We start from the raw sequence: 13,146 nt of genomic DNA on the forward strand, positions 1-13,146 counted from the left end.
GTTTACATTTATTAGCTGAAAATTGTCTTAATTTTAGTTTTATGAGGTTATTGGATCTATAACACATAAGTTTAAATTGTCCCTGAACTTTGGAGAAAGTAACGTGTTTTTAATGTAATCAGAAACAATTGATGCTAGTTGTGTGGGGATTTTTTTGTTTTTGAGACAGTGTCTTGCTCTGTTGCCCACACTGGAGTGCAGTGGTGCAATCACAGCTCATTGCAGCCTCAACCTCCTAGGCTCAAACAGTCCTCCTGCCTCAGCCTCCTAAGTAGCTGGGACCACAGGTGTGTACCACCACACCCAGCTAATTTTTGTATTTTTAGTAGAGACAGTTTCTCCGTGTTGGCCAGGCTCGTCTCAGACGCCTTGCCTCAAGTGATCCACTCGTCTCAAGCCCTGCAAAATCTTGTGATTACAGGCCTGAGCTACCACACCCAGGCTAGTTAGGTTTTCAGTGTGTATTTTGGAATATATGAGTCATCAATTCCTGTGCAAAACTGATGAATTTTAGATTTTTTGCTCTTAGAATATTATCTGTAAGTAATTTAGAGGATTATAGCTGTAATCTTTTAGTTATATCATCTTGGATTTATTGTCAGGGACTCTTCTTGGGTTTAATTGGTTGATAATTGAGGCATTACTCCTATCAGAGTGCCCAATTATAATACCTCTTTTGGGACCTTTGGTCAGGTTATTATAGCCAGGTCCTCTGATACTTTACATTTTAAACCCCTTGGATGGAAGTATACTATCAATTGTTTTAAAAGGTCATGTTATATTCCTAGCAAGTAGTATTTGAGAAGTTTTCTTGTACAGTGATAAGTGCTGTTAAGGCTCTTCAAAGGTTTACCTTCACTATAAATAGCATGCCTGAGAGTTAGACTTGATTGCTCAGAATGTTGTGAAAGGAATATATTGATGGAGTTTAATCCATGTGTCATGAATAGTCTTTTAAGTAATCTTATTACAGAGGTGGAAATAGAAGATAAAACTTGTCCTTTCTCTATAAATGTTGTGTTGTGCTATTGAATCACTTTTTTTTTTTTTTTTAAATGCAGATTTGAAATAGTTGGCTATGGATGTTCAACATGTGTGGGAAATACAGCACCCTTATCAGAAGCAGTTTTGAATGCAGTAAAACAGGTAAAATGTTTGGATTGGCAAGATACCTAAGTGATTTTCTTAACGTTTTGTTATTAAATTATAGAAAGTATATATTGATGTCTTTGTGTTTCTGTATACTCTGTACTTCTTGGCAATAATAACCTGTGAATCTTTAAATGATTCAAAGACTCATTTGTAGGGCCTTGAAATAATTCCTTAATAATGTGAGGAATTGATTGAGTTTATTCACAAGTTGGATAGTTCTATATTTAAAAATTAGTAATATGTTTCTTGGTTAAGCTTGCCCTCAGACCTTAATATTTAAGATTGCTTACATATGATTATCCAGATTTGTACCATCTTTAGAATTGAATATATTTGTGTGTGTGTGTTTCTTTTTTTTCAGGGTGATTTGGTTACCTGTGGAATTTTATCTGGAAACAAAAATTTTGAAGGTCGTCTTTGTGATTGTGTTCGTGCCAATTATCTTGCCTCTCCACCCTTAGTGGTAGCTTATGCCATAGCAGGCACAGTGAATATAGATTTCCAGACAGAACCTTTAGGTATCTTTTTCTTTATGTCTATGTATACCTACACATACTTTTTTCCACCGAAGTTGTTATATTTGTTAAATGTTTCTTAGACCATCTGTTCTTTGAATTATTTCAGGAAAATTTATGATAATGTATAGTTATTAATTTCTGTGTTTACAAGAAGAAAATAAAATGTGCAGGTAATTAGTTCTTCCAGCCGCTTAAACCTGTAGCACCCTGTTGAATCTTTTACTTGGTTTCCATGATATGTCTTTGAAAAGGTATGAACATTTTCAGAGAGTTGTTTTTTTACTGAGTATCATGTTCAAAAATTTTAACCAGGTACTGACCCTACTGGCAAGAACATTTACCTGAATGATATTTGGCCTAGTCGAGAAGAAGTTCATCGGGTTGAGGAAGAACATGTTATACTATCCATGTTTAAAGCATTAAAAGAGAAAATAGAGGTAAGAGTCTTAGGTGTTTCTTAAATAGTTTAATCAATTTGCAGTGTTCTTATTTCATATATCTTATCTTCTGAATAGAATAAAAATTTACATGATTTTGAATGCAGTTTTTAATGTGTAATCGTTTGTATCTGGAATCTATAATTAACAAGAAAATTGCTTAGAGTTATCAGAATTGATTGGGTGTTGATTGAATGATCCATGCAGCAAACCACTGTAGCACATGTTTACCTATGTAACAAATCTGCACATCCTACACATGTACCCCAGAAGTTAAAATAAAAGTTTAGGGGGAAAAGAAAGAATTGATTAGGTGTTTGAATACATCAGTGAACAAAACACAAAATTTCCCTGGGGAGAGGCAAATAAACTTCAAGAATAATTAAATTATACAATGTTTGTTATTTTTTATTATTTATTTTTTGGGAGATGGCACACTACTCTGTCACCCAGCCTGGAGTACAGTGGCCTGAACCAGCTCACTGCAGCCTCAACCTCCTGTGCTTAAGCAATCCTGCTGCCTCAGCCTCCCAAGTAGCTGGGACCACAGGTGCTCGCCACCAACCCCAGCTGATTTTTTTATTTTTTGTAATATAAAAAATAAAAATGCTCAGGCTGGTCTCAAACTCCTGGACTCAAGTGATCCACCCACCTCAGCCTCCCAAAGTGTTGAGATTACAGGCATGAGCCACTGCGCCTGGTCTGAGTAATGGTGACATGTTTGCCTGTAGTTTGAAGGCTTTGGTGTGGAACAAATATATGTTGAAGAAGCGGAAGGTTTTCTCCATTATAATATTCTTAGATGTTAACAGCATACCTCATGCATCCTTAGTCCCTCTTTAATAACATATAGAGATCTTTCTAAATTCTTTACTCTTGTGGACTCTGTAAAGTCTTTATGTTCAGATTATATTGAAACGTGCCTCTTAGAGTGTTCATGAAGATCTGGTATGCTAGAATTTGAGGAGCAAATTTTTAATCATTCTGTCCAAAATACGTGATGATTTTTTTTTTAGAATACACTGTTCTGGCTGGGCGCGGTGGCTCACACTTATAATCCCAACACTCTGGGAGGCCAAGGTGAGAGTATTGCGTGAGCTCAGGAGTTTGATACTAGCCTGTGCAAAAATAAAAATTTTTAATTTAAAAAAAATAAGAGTACACTTTAATTTTCCTTCCAGGTGGTTAAGACCTATTTTGTTGTTGTCCTGACTTATTTTATTCCCTTGATCATTTTCATACACCTCTTTTTCTGAGTCCTTTTATCTTTGCTTTGGTTCATCAACCAAAACTATATTCACAGATGGGGAATAAACGGTGGAATTCCTTAGAAGCACCGGATTCAGTTTTGTTTCCTTGGGACTTAAAGTCTACTTATATCAGATGCCCTTCATTTTTTGATAAACTTGTAAGTACTATTTCACCATTTGATCTTTTAAAGATTATTATAAACTAAGAAGTTTTATAAAGAGTTAATGCCTTGAACTTTTACCTTCTAGACCAAAGAGCCAGTTGCACTTCAGCCTATTGAAAATGCCCATGTCTTATTATATTTGGGAGACTCTGTCACAACAGATCATATATCACCTGCAGGAAGTATCGCTAGGAATAGTGCTGCCGCTAAGTATTTGACGAACAGAGGGTATGTGTACATGGCTTTAGAATGTTTTTGTTTTTTCTTGTTTCTTACTAAGAGGCTTCTATTGGTCACGTTCATTTTTTCATTAAATACACATTATCGTAGGTATCTGACTGCCAGTGTGTTTGTCGTAAGCAAGAATGGAGAATGGCGGGGGAACCTGTTGCACCTGTCTTTGCTTGTAACTTTAGAAAATGAAATTGAAATTTTAAATTGAGTCCTTATAGTCTAAATAAACAACTGATTGGAAATAAGATTTTTTGTTTTCAGTGCTACTTTATTGAAAAGTCAGCTTTGTTTGACCTACCAAATGAAGTCTGCTCATTTGGTTAAAACCAACCTCCCATTATTGGAGTAAGGAATTTAAGTGTGTATTTTATGGGCTATAAAATGTATATGTGTGAGGCTGGGAATGATGCGTATCAAATCAAAAGACAATGAATTTTCTGCTTCATGAGCCTAAAATTTTATAGGAACAATAAATGTAAAGGCCATTTATATTGGAGATATAAATTTAAAACTGATAAGATTTTATTTCATTTCTACATTAATCACATAGAGTTGCTCTGTTATCAAAGCACTGTTTTGACAACAGAGACAAAGTTTTGCTAAAAGCAGAATTTGTAATACTGCTACCTGCTTAGCTTATTGGATGGATGCTTGTTTGATGCTGGAGTAATTAAAATGACAAGCTTTTTCATTGAAATGTTTTTTGTTTTGTTTTGTTTTTGAGATAGTCTTGCTCTGTCGCCCAGACTGGAGTGCAGTCGTGCAATCTCAGCTCACTGCTACCTCTGCATCTCAGGTTCAAGCGATTCTCCCATCTTAGCCTCCCACCTAGCTGGGATTACAGGCACGCGCCATGAGGCCTGGCAAATTTTTGTATTTTTGGTAGAGATGGGGTTTCACCATGTTGGCCAGGCTGGTGTCAAACTCCTGACCAAGTGATCTACCCACCTTGGCCTCCCAAAGTGCTGGGATTCCAGGCATGAGCCACCGTGCCCAGCCAAAATGTCATATAAATATCAATACAACATAGCTTGTCTTGACGTGATAATACTGCATAGCTTTCATTATAAAGTGGTGAGAAATAAGTTTTCTTTCCCATAAATGTTTTTTGTTGTGATTTCCATCTTGGTCATAATTGTGACATACTTCCAAAAAAAACCAATCAACATTTCTCTCAAATGTACAATTTTTGTAATTATTATGCTTTCTGGTATGTATTTCTTAGCACATTTAATCCAGCAGTCCTCATCAATTAGAATTTTCTAAAAATAAAGACACTCAAACCTCCTACCACTTCTATCCTGAAGTAAGAAATGTAAAGGTACAAATTTAGAGTATTGTTGCCTCTGCATAAAAAACCAAATCAGAGGCTGAAAAGAGTCGCTCATTGACTGTTGAGATACTTAGTTTCAGTTATTTTTCCCTAAAAAGTTATATATAGTTACTAATCCAGTAGCAATGAACACCCTTAGCACCCAGATTATGATTTCTAAATATTGTTTCCCAGTACTGTGAACCAGTGCTTCATGAAGAAATTATTGATTCCAGAGCTGGAACTGGAAAATGTACATGATTTTACCAAAAATCACCAAGATTACCAAAAACAAGGGAGCTGTCAGAGACCACTAGGCTTCTGTCAAAAGATCTCAGGGCCAGGACCAGCTCATTAGTTTGAAAACTGGTAAATAATCAATTCTTTAAGCAGCGTTTCTTACATGGAATGTATTTCAGCATAACCAAATCACTGATGAAGGAAAGTTTGTCTTTTGTTTCTGGGTTTTTTTTGGATTTTTTTTTTTTTTTTTTTGAACCTCGCTCTGTTGCCAGGCTGGAGTGCAGTGGCGCAATCTTGGCTCACCGCAATCTCTGCCTCATGGGTTCAAGCAATTCTGCCTCAGCCTCCCCTGTAGCTGGGACTACAGGCACGTGCCACCAGGCGCAGCTAACTTTTGTATTTTTAGTAGAGACGGGGTTTCACCATGTTGGCCAGGAGGGTCTCAAACTCTTGACCTCACGATCCGCCCATGTTGGCCCCTGAAAGTGCTGGCGTTATAGGCATGAGCTAAGGCGTCTGGCCTGTTCGTTTGTTTCTAGAGACAGGGTCTTACTCTTGCCCAGGGTGGAGGGCAGTGGCAGTTGGCCCTCTTCTGCCTGGAACTCCTGGGCTCAAGCAGTTTTCCTGTCTCATCCTCCTGAGTAGCTTGGGACTACAGGCTCACACCATCATGCCTTGATAATGTTTAAATTTTTTGTAGAGATGAGGCCTCCCATTGTTGCACAGGCTGGTCTCCAACTCACCGGCTCGAGCAGTTCTCCTGCTTTGGCCTCCCAAAGTGCTGGTACTGTAGGCATGAGCCACCATGCCTGCCAGAAAGTTTTTCTTTAAGTTTTCTAGCTAAAAAATGAAGAAGGAATGATTGAATTGTAGTATCGCTATTTTACAGTCTCTAATAAAATAAGCAATCTAGACCACAATGAGCAATCACTGGTAACATTCCAGAAAAAGACAATTGGCTATCTTGTGTCTCCTAATAGAAGTAGGTATGACCTATGAAGCATTGTTGCCCAAAATTAAAAACTCAAATCTTGTCAAGCCACTGGATCTGACATGTGGTTTACAAGAACAGAAGGTAGAATAACATGTTAAATGATCCATAGAGAAGCAGTCAACACAATCTGGGTACAGAAAACTATCTATACAAGTGATGCCATTTCTTCAGATAGAGCACAAGCAGGAAGAAGGAGAGGGAACATATGTCACCAATTCTCAGTGTAGATGTGGCATTGGTTCCAGGACCACCCATGCATACCCAGTTCCACAGATACTGAATTCCTACAGTAAATCCTGCAGAAGCCACATGTATGAAAAGTCATATGTGCAGTTTTCTGCATCCTGTGATGAATACTATGTTTTCTGTCAGCGTTTGGTAGAAAAAAATCCATGGATAAGTGAACCCACACAACAAAAATTTATGTTGTTTAAAGGTCAACTGTAGATTAAAAGACTTGAAGTCAACTGAACGCATTAATGAACTGCATTTGAATCAACCAACTTATAAAAAAATAGTTTGGAAATAATCAGTGACATTTGAATATTGACTATCTCATGTTAAGAAATTATTGTGGGGTTTTTTTTGGTATAAAGATTTTTAAGAGTCTACATCTTTTAGTGAAATACTGAAATGTATGCTTTTAAAATATATCTCGGTTTAGCTTCAGAATAATCTAATGGGGTTGACTGTAGCAAAGAATCCGTAAGATACAGCTTGGTGATAGGTGCGTGGACATTCATGGTTTTGGTTTAATTCGTGTTTGAAATTTTCCATGATAAAAAAATATTTTTTAACAAGTTTTACAACTCAATAATACGTGATTATTCTCCATATGTAATGAAAACTGACTTTCATTACTTTCTTGTAGCCTTACCCCTCGTGAATTCAACTCTTACGGAGCTCGAAGAGGTAATGATGCTGTAATGACAAGAGGCACTTTTGCAAATATCAAGCTTTTTAATAAGTTTATTGGAAAACCAGCTCCCAAAACAATTCATTTTCCATCAGGACAGACGGTGAGGATGTACACAAAGTATTTAGACAGTTTCTAACTGGATCAAAATTTGTATTAAAGATTTTTTTGTTTGTTTTAATCTACAGCTAGATGTATTTGAGGCTGCAGAGCTGTACCAGAAAGAAGGTATCCCACTGATTATTTTAGCAGGAAAGAAATATGGTTCCGGAAACTCTAGAGACTGGGCTGCCAAAGGACCATATTTACTGGTATTAAATCTTAACATTTATCATTTTAAGCTTCAAAGAGTGTTAAATGTTCCCTTTTGTCAGTAACATCCTGTCAAAGCTTACTTGGATTTGGATTTTTTATAGTTATTTAAACCTTATAGGTATAGAGTTTCTTTTTTTTGTGTGTGTGTGATCTTAGGTAATATTTTGTACTAATCTAGTTAGTATCATTTTAATACTCTGAGTTTAGTTAAACCTACATCAGTCTTAATGAAGAAGTCAGTATAGTAGAAGGAAAGGAAATTCTGGTTTGGTTTGGTTTGGTTTTTTTGAGATGGAATCTCGCTCCGTTACCCAGGCTGGCGTGCAGTGACATGACCTCAGCTCACTGTAACCTCTGCCTCCCAGGTTCAAGTGATTCTCCTGCCTCAGCCTCCTGAGTAGCTGGGATTACAGCTGCTCGCCACCACGCCTGGCTAATTTTTGTATTTTTAGTAGAGAAGGGGTTTTACCGTGTTGGTCAGGCTGGTCTTGAACTCCTGACCTCATGATCCGACCACCTCAGCCTCCCAAAATACTGGGATTACAGGTGTGAGCCACCACACTCAGCAGAAATTGTTTTAAACTATTGTTTTATAGTAATTATTTATACCTATTGATCATATTTTTTTTGGTTTTGAGACTGGGTCTCTGTCACCCAGACTGAGTGTGGGGGCTCGATCACTGCCACTGCCGTCATGACTCCCAAGTGCATCAGTTCTCCCACCTTAGCCTCCTGAGTACCTGGAATTACAGCCATCAGTCACCACACGTGGCCAGTTTTTGTATTATTTGTAGAGTTGGGATCTCCCTATGTTGCTCAGGCTGGTATTGAACTCCTTGATCCTCCCACTGCAGCCTCCCAAGGTGCTGGGATTACAGGCTTGAGCCACTGTGCCTGGTCCCCACTGTTAGTTTTACTTGCCTTCTTTTGATTTAATTTTCCCCAATTTGCCCCATCGGCACATAAGAGACTCAGAAGTAGTGGGCCAAGTTTCACCTTTTTTTCCCCCTAAATAGGAGATTGTGGTGCCTGGCTGTCTGCCAGGAGAACAGTTCTCCTGAGGCTGTTTCCTTGTTGCAGAGCAAATAGGCCATCTGCTGGGAAGAATAGTCATGTGACATGTGCTTTCTGCTATTTCATACTCACAAGTGCTTCTTTACAATTGTAGTTGTAAAAAGGCTGGCTGCAACACAGATGTCATGCAGACCTCATTCTTATTTTAATCTGTAATTTCTCCTTTAAAATGTAAATACTCTGAGGGGTATGGGAATAAACCAAAATCTCATCCTTCCAATATACTAATTACAAGTATTATTTATGAGTATTAATGGTAGGTATAGGTTCCTTTTATCCTGGAAATTGTCTTAGTCTTTGTTTCTGATGTTGGAAGCTTTCCGCATATGGCAGGTGATGCGTGGCTGTCCATTTGTTAGACATTCAAAAAACTGATTACAAGCTGTGGATGGGAGCTGGATTTGTCAGTGGACCTTACTGTAGGAGGTGATTGGTAGATAAGCCACCTTTTTCATTAAGAGATTCTGTATGTCATTATCTGTATTTTCTCTGAGGCCGCTCAGCTTCTTCAAGGAGAGAGACTCATTCAGGATGTAGACTTCTACTTAGTCCTCTGTTTTCAGTCTTGTATTCTCAAGCTTCCCCTATGCCCAGTGATTGTCAGTCTAGAGAACGTATTCTCTTTGTTATTTCTGCTATCACAAAAAATAAGTAAAAAAAAAAAAAAAATTTAAAAAGGGGTGATGGCACTCCCAAGGAATAAAAGTCGATTCTTAGGTGGTAAAAAAAAGTTTTACTTTTTACATATAAAGTACAGGCAAATATAGAGTACATAAAAAGATACACGGCATCTTAGTGGTATTAAAATTTTGGAGAGAAGAGGGGTGAACAGGAAGACACAATTATGGAAAAAAGTCTGAAAAGGCTTTTTAGGTAGACAGTGGAGAAAAAAGTTGAAAAACAGAAATCTAGAGCCTTTGGCTCATTTTTTCCAGAGAATAAACCTCTATTCTTCTGGAGTGGGGATTGAGCTGGATCTTACTGCTTTATGTGGCCTTATAACCTGTATCCCCCAGTATTCTGAGACCCTCCTACCTCTGAGTTTCAGTCCTTTTCCTGGGTCCTGTGTTGCACATTAACTCAGACCTTATTGGCGTCACTCCCTAATTTCATTTCATCATTCTCTAGTTTCAACACTGTAATCCAAATCAGTTACCTATCTCTGTCTTCTAAATATTCATAGAATTCATTCTGTTCCCTTTGTTGCTCTGGGCTTATAGCCTCTTTATTATTATTGTTATTTATTTATATATTTTGGAGACATGGTCTCATTCTGTTGCCCAGGCTGGAATGCAATGGCATGATCTCACCTCCCTGCAGCCTCCACCTACCAAGCTCAAGCAATTCTCCTGCCTCAGCCTTCCCAGTAACTGGGATTATAGATTATTTTTCTGAATTTCTGAATTTTTATGGAGCTCCCTAAATTATTTTGACACCCACCCCCGCCCGCCCCGCCGCCACCACGTCCAGCTAATTTTTGTGTTTTTAGTAGAGTCTGGGTTTCACCATGTTGGCCAGGCTAGTTTCAAACTCCTGGCCTCAAGTGATCTGCCTACCTTGGCCTTCCAAAGTGCTGGGATTGCAGGTATGACACACTGCATCCAGCCTATTCTTGTTATTTTTTATTTTATTTATTTATTTATTTCTATTTTTTTGTAGAGACAGGGTCTCAGTATATTTCCCAGGCTGATCTCAAACTCCCAGCCTCAGCCTCCAAAGTGTTGGGATTATAACCATATAAGCCACTGCACCTGGCCCCATATACCTTCTTTATTCGTTTATTTCAGTTTCATTTCAAGAGTGTTGAATGTTTGATCTGCTGTGTTTAAGTCCTATTTTGGGATCAAAGGAGCCGGCCCATTTATAGAGCTCTTATGATGTGGTAAGCAGTGGTAGTACCTAATCCTAGAGCAGCGGAGGGGGTCAGAATAATTTAGGGCGCTCCATAAAAATTCAGAAATTCAGAAAAATAATCTATAAAAAGCTTCTGTAAATACTTTGATAGCACATTGATTCAATATGAGGTATTAGACTAAAAGTGTTTAGAGAAAGGCCAGAGTAGATTTTTCTCCCCCTTTAAATGTTCAGTAAATAACTTTCAGAAGGAAAGTTATGAAGGAAATAAAATGCACATTTGTTACAGGGTGTGAAAGCTGTTTTGGCTGAAAGTTATGAAAAAATACACAAAGATCATTTGATTGGAATTGGCATAGCTCCACTTCAGTTCCTTCCAGGAGAAAACGCAGATTCCTTGGGCCTCTCCGGTAGAGAAACATTTTCTTTAACATTTCCTGAAGAACTGGCTCCCGGAATTACATTGAATATACAGGTATCTCTAAAATTTTCAAATATGATTATGCACTCTACTCAGATGTTTATGAATTAAGAATCAATTGCTGTAAATTATATACTAATGTCACTTAAAGAATGTTAAGTTGCTATTTAAAATGACTTTCCTTCATAATTAGATCTATGTTAATCATAGTTGGTGTTCTCTGAGGAAAAGTGGAAAGAACTGGATGCTTACACCAGAAAAAAGTACATGGAGGGGAATCTTGACTTCCACTTAACAAGTGTCAGCTTCCTTTTCATGGTTTTCAGTTTTTGCTGGCCTGATCTAATTTTAACCCAGGCATATATACCACTCCAAAGAGAAGGCAAAGTTGAACTTACAAGGGTAGAGCAGCACAGACTTCACAACTAAGAAAAAAAGGGAAACGAGTAGGAGTTATTGATTACATGCAATGAATATTTGGTGTAAAATGAATGTGAGTAGTGAGTATAACTTCCCCAATTAATAAGTCAATCTAACTGCAACTGTTTTTCTACTTAGCTGTGAAGCCCATGGTCAGGTATCTCAGGTGTTTTTCAGGCAATCAGAATATAGGAAATTAGAACCAGGAGAAATCAGACAGAATATGTGGCAAGTATAGTCATTGAATGGGAAGACAGATGGTCTTAACCATCAAGTAGCACCTGGAAGATTTACTTGCTCACATAAGATGTTTTTGTTTCTTTAAAGACGAGCACTGGAAAAGTATTCAGCGTGATTGCTTCGTTTGAAAATGATGTGGAAATAACATTATACAAACACGGAGGATTATTAAACTTTGTGGCACGAAAATCCTCATAGTATCTACTTACCATGGATACCTTTCATAACTAGTAACTGCAAAGCCTTTTGTGCTGGACCCAGGAATCCTTACCATGGAGCTACAGATAGTCCCATTATACTCACTTCTCTCATCCATGGATGTACATGATGATGAATCAACGTAGTGACTGAAATGAAATCTTCTTGATTTTAAATAATTTACGAATGGTGCTATTAACATTGCTAAAATCAACGTGTGAAGTGTGTTGTGGAAGAGACCTGTAAGTATGGGGGGGGATATTTTATCAGACCATTTTGTAAATAAAGGCAGAATTTGTGTTGAAGATTCTTATATGAATAACCTTCCTGGAGTTGTTTAGTTTTGCACCTATAAAACTGTGTACTACTGTTTGTTGGTTTAAGAGTAGCAGATTGAAATATAAGAAGCCAGATTAGACTCTAAAATTGTGGTCATTGGACTCTGATTTGTAAGTGGACCTTTAAAGTATATTAATTCCTTTTCAGTACTGAGCTGGACACATTTGGCATTCTGTTTGTCATATACCAGGTTTATCCTTAGTTTAACTGCAAGGGATAGAACCTTCCCCAGGTTACAATCATTCTGTCCAATCCAGCCAAGGTTCCTTCCACATGAGAAGATGGACCATGGCAAAATACAACTGATTGTGTGGCACTATGTATTAGTAGTGGAAATATGTATCACATATGATGCAGCCTTTAATTTTTCAGCAGTTTGCCGCTGTGACTATCTGGCAAGCCCCAGATGGCATTATATTAATTGGATTAGATTATTTTGCTCACCTATGTAATACTGTAACTTCTTACAACCTAGTATTTTCAGTATCATTAACCAAAATTTCACACTCATAGTTCCTAAAGAGAATGTTATTTAATCATTAAACTCTGAACTGGTTTCTTGTAGGCATTTAAATTATCTACCCTTAATTATATGGGTGGTCAACCCTATGCATTTCTTAAGTGTTGCTATTTCTTGATTATTTAAATTGATTTCCTGTCATTTTGAATCATTTATCACCTGCGATGCATGACTCTATTAATTTTGTTATGTTACTGTTTTAACCAAAGCTGACTGTAAGGATAAAACACTTAAATTGTTGCTGAGTACCGTATATCCTCAATATGCATGTCTGCCCATCACATCAACTGTTCTGTCAACAAGATGTTTGGTAATTTTTTTATTTTTTTTTTTTTGAGACAGAGTCTTGTTTTGTCACCAGGCGCCAGGCTGGAGTGCAGTGGTGCGATCTCGGCTCACCACAGCCTCCGATTCCGAGTTCAAGCTGTTCTCCTGCCTCAGCCTCCTGAGTAGCTGGGATTACAGGTGCAAACTGCCATGCCCAGCTAATTTTTGTATTTTTTAGTAGAGACGGTGTTTCACCATGTTGGCCAGGATGGTCTCGA

General features: G+C 37.7%; 1 protein-coding gene across 1 annotated transcript in view; it reads left to right on the forward strand.

Moving 5' to 3' along the window:
- IREB2 (iron responsive element binding protein 2) overlaps window positions 1–12,854 on the forward strand; it is a 61,292-nt gene extending 48,438 nt beyond the window's left edge. The window contains exons 14-22 of the mRNA XM_032270671.1: window positions 1,062–1,146; window positions 1,514–1,670; window positions 1,983–2,107; window positions 3,411–3,515; window positions 3,607–3,749; window positions 7,176–7,323; window positions 7,409–7,531; window positions 10,753–10,938; window positions 11,632–12,854. Of these exons, the coding sequence (XP_032126562.1) occupies window positions 1,062–1,146; window positions 1,514–1,670; window positions 1,983–2,107; window positions 3,411–3,515; window positions 3,607–3,749; window positions 7,176–7,323; window positions 7,409–7,531; window positions 10,753–10,938; window positions 11,632–11,742 (1,183 nt within the window). The 3' untranslated portion in view covers window positions 11,743–12,854. The remainder of the gene's footprint in view (window positions 1–1,061; window positions 1,147–1,513; window positions 1,671–1,982; window positions 2,108–3,410; window positions 3,516–3,606; window positions 3,750–7,175; window positions 7,324–7,408; window positions 7,532–10,752; window positions 10,939–11,631) is intronic.
- Window positions 12,855–13,146: the final 292 nt, after the last annotated feature.

Source organism: Sapajus apella, unplaced genomic scaffold (genome assembly GCF_009761245.1).
Source record: "Sapajus apella isolate SASKATOON/1434 unplaced genomic scaffold, GSC_monkey_1.0 scaffold214, whole genome shotgun sequence".
NCBI lineage: Eukaryota > Metazoa > Chordata > Mammalia > Primates > Cebidae > Sapajus > Sapajus apella.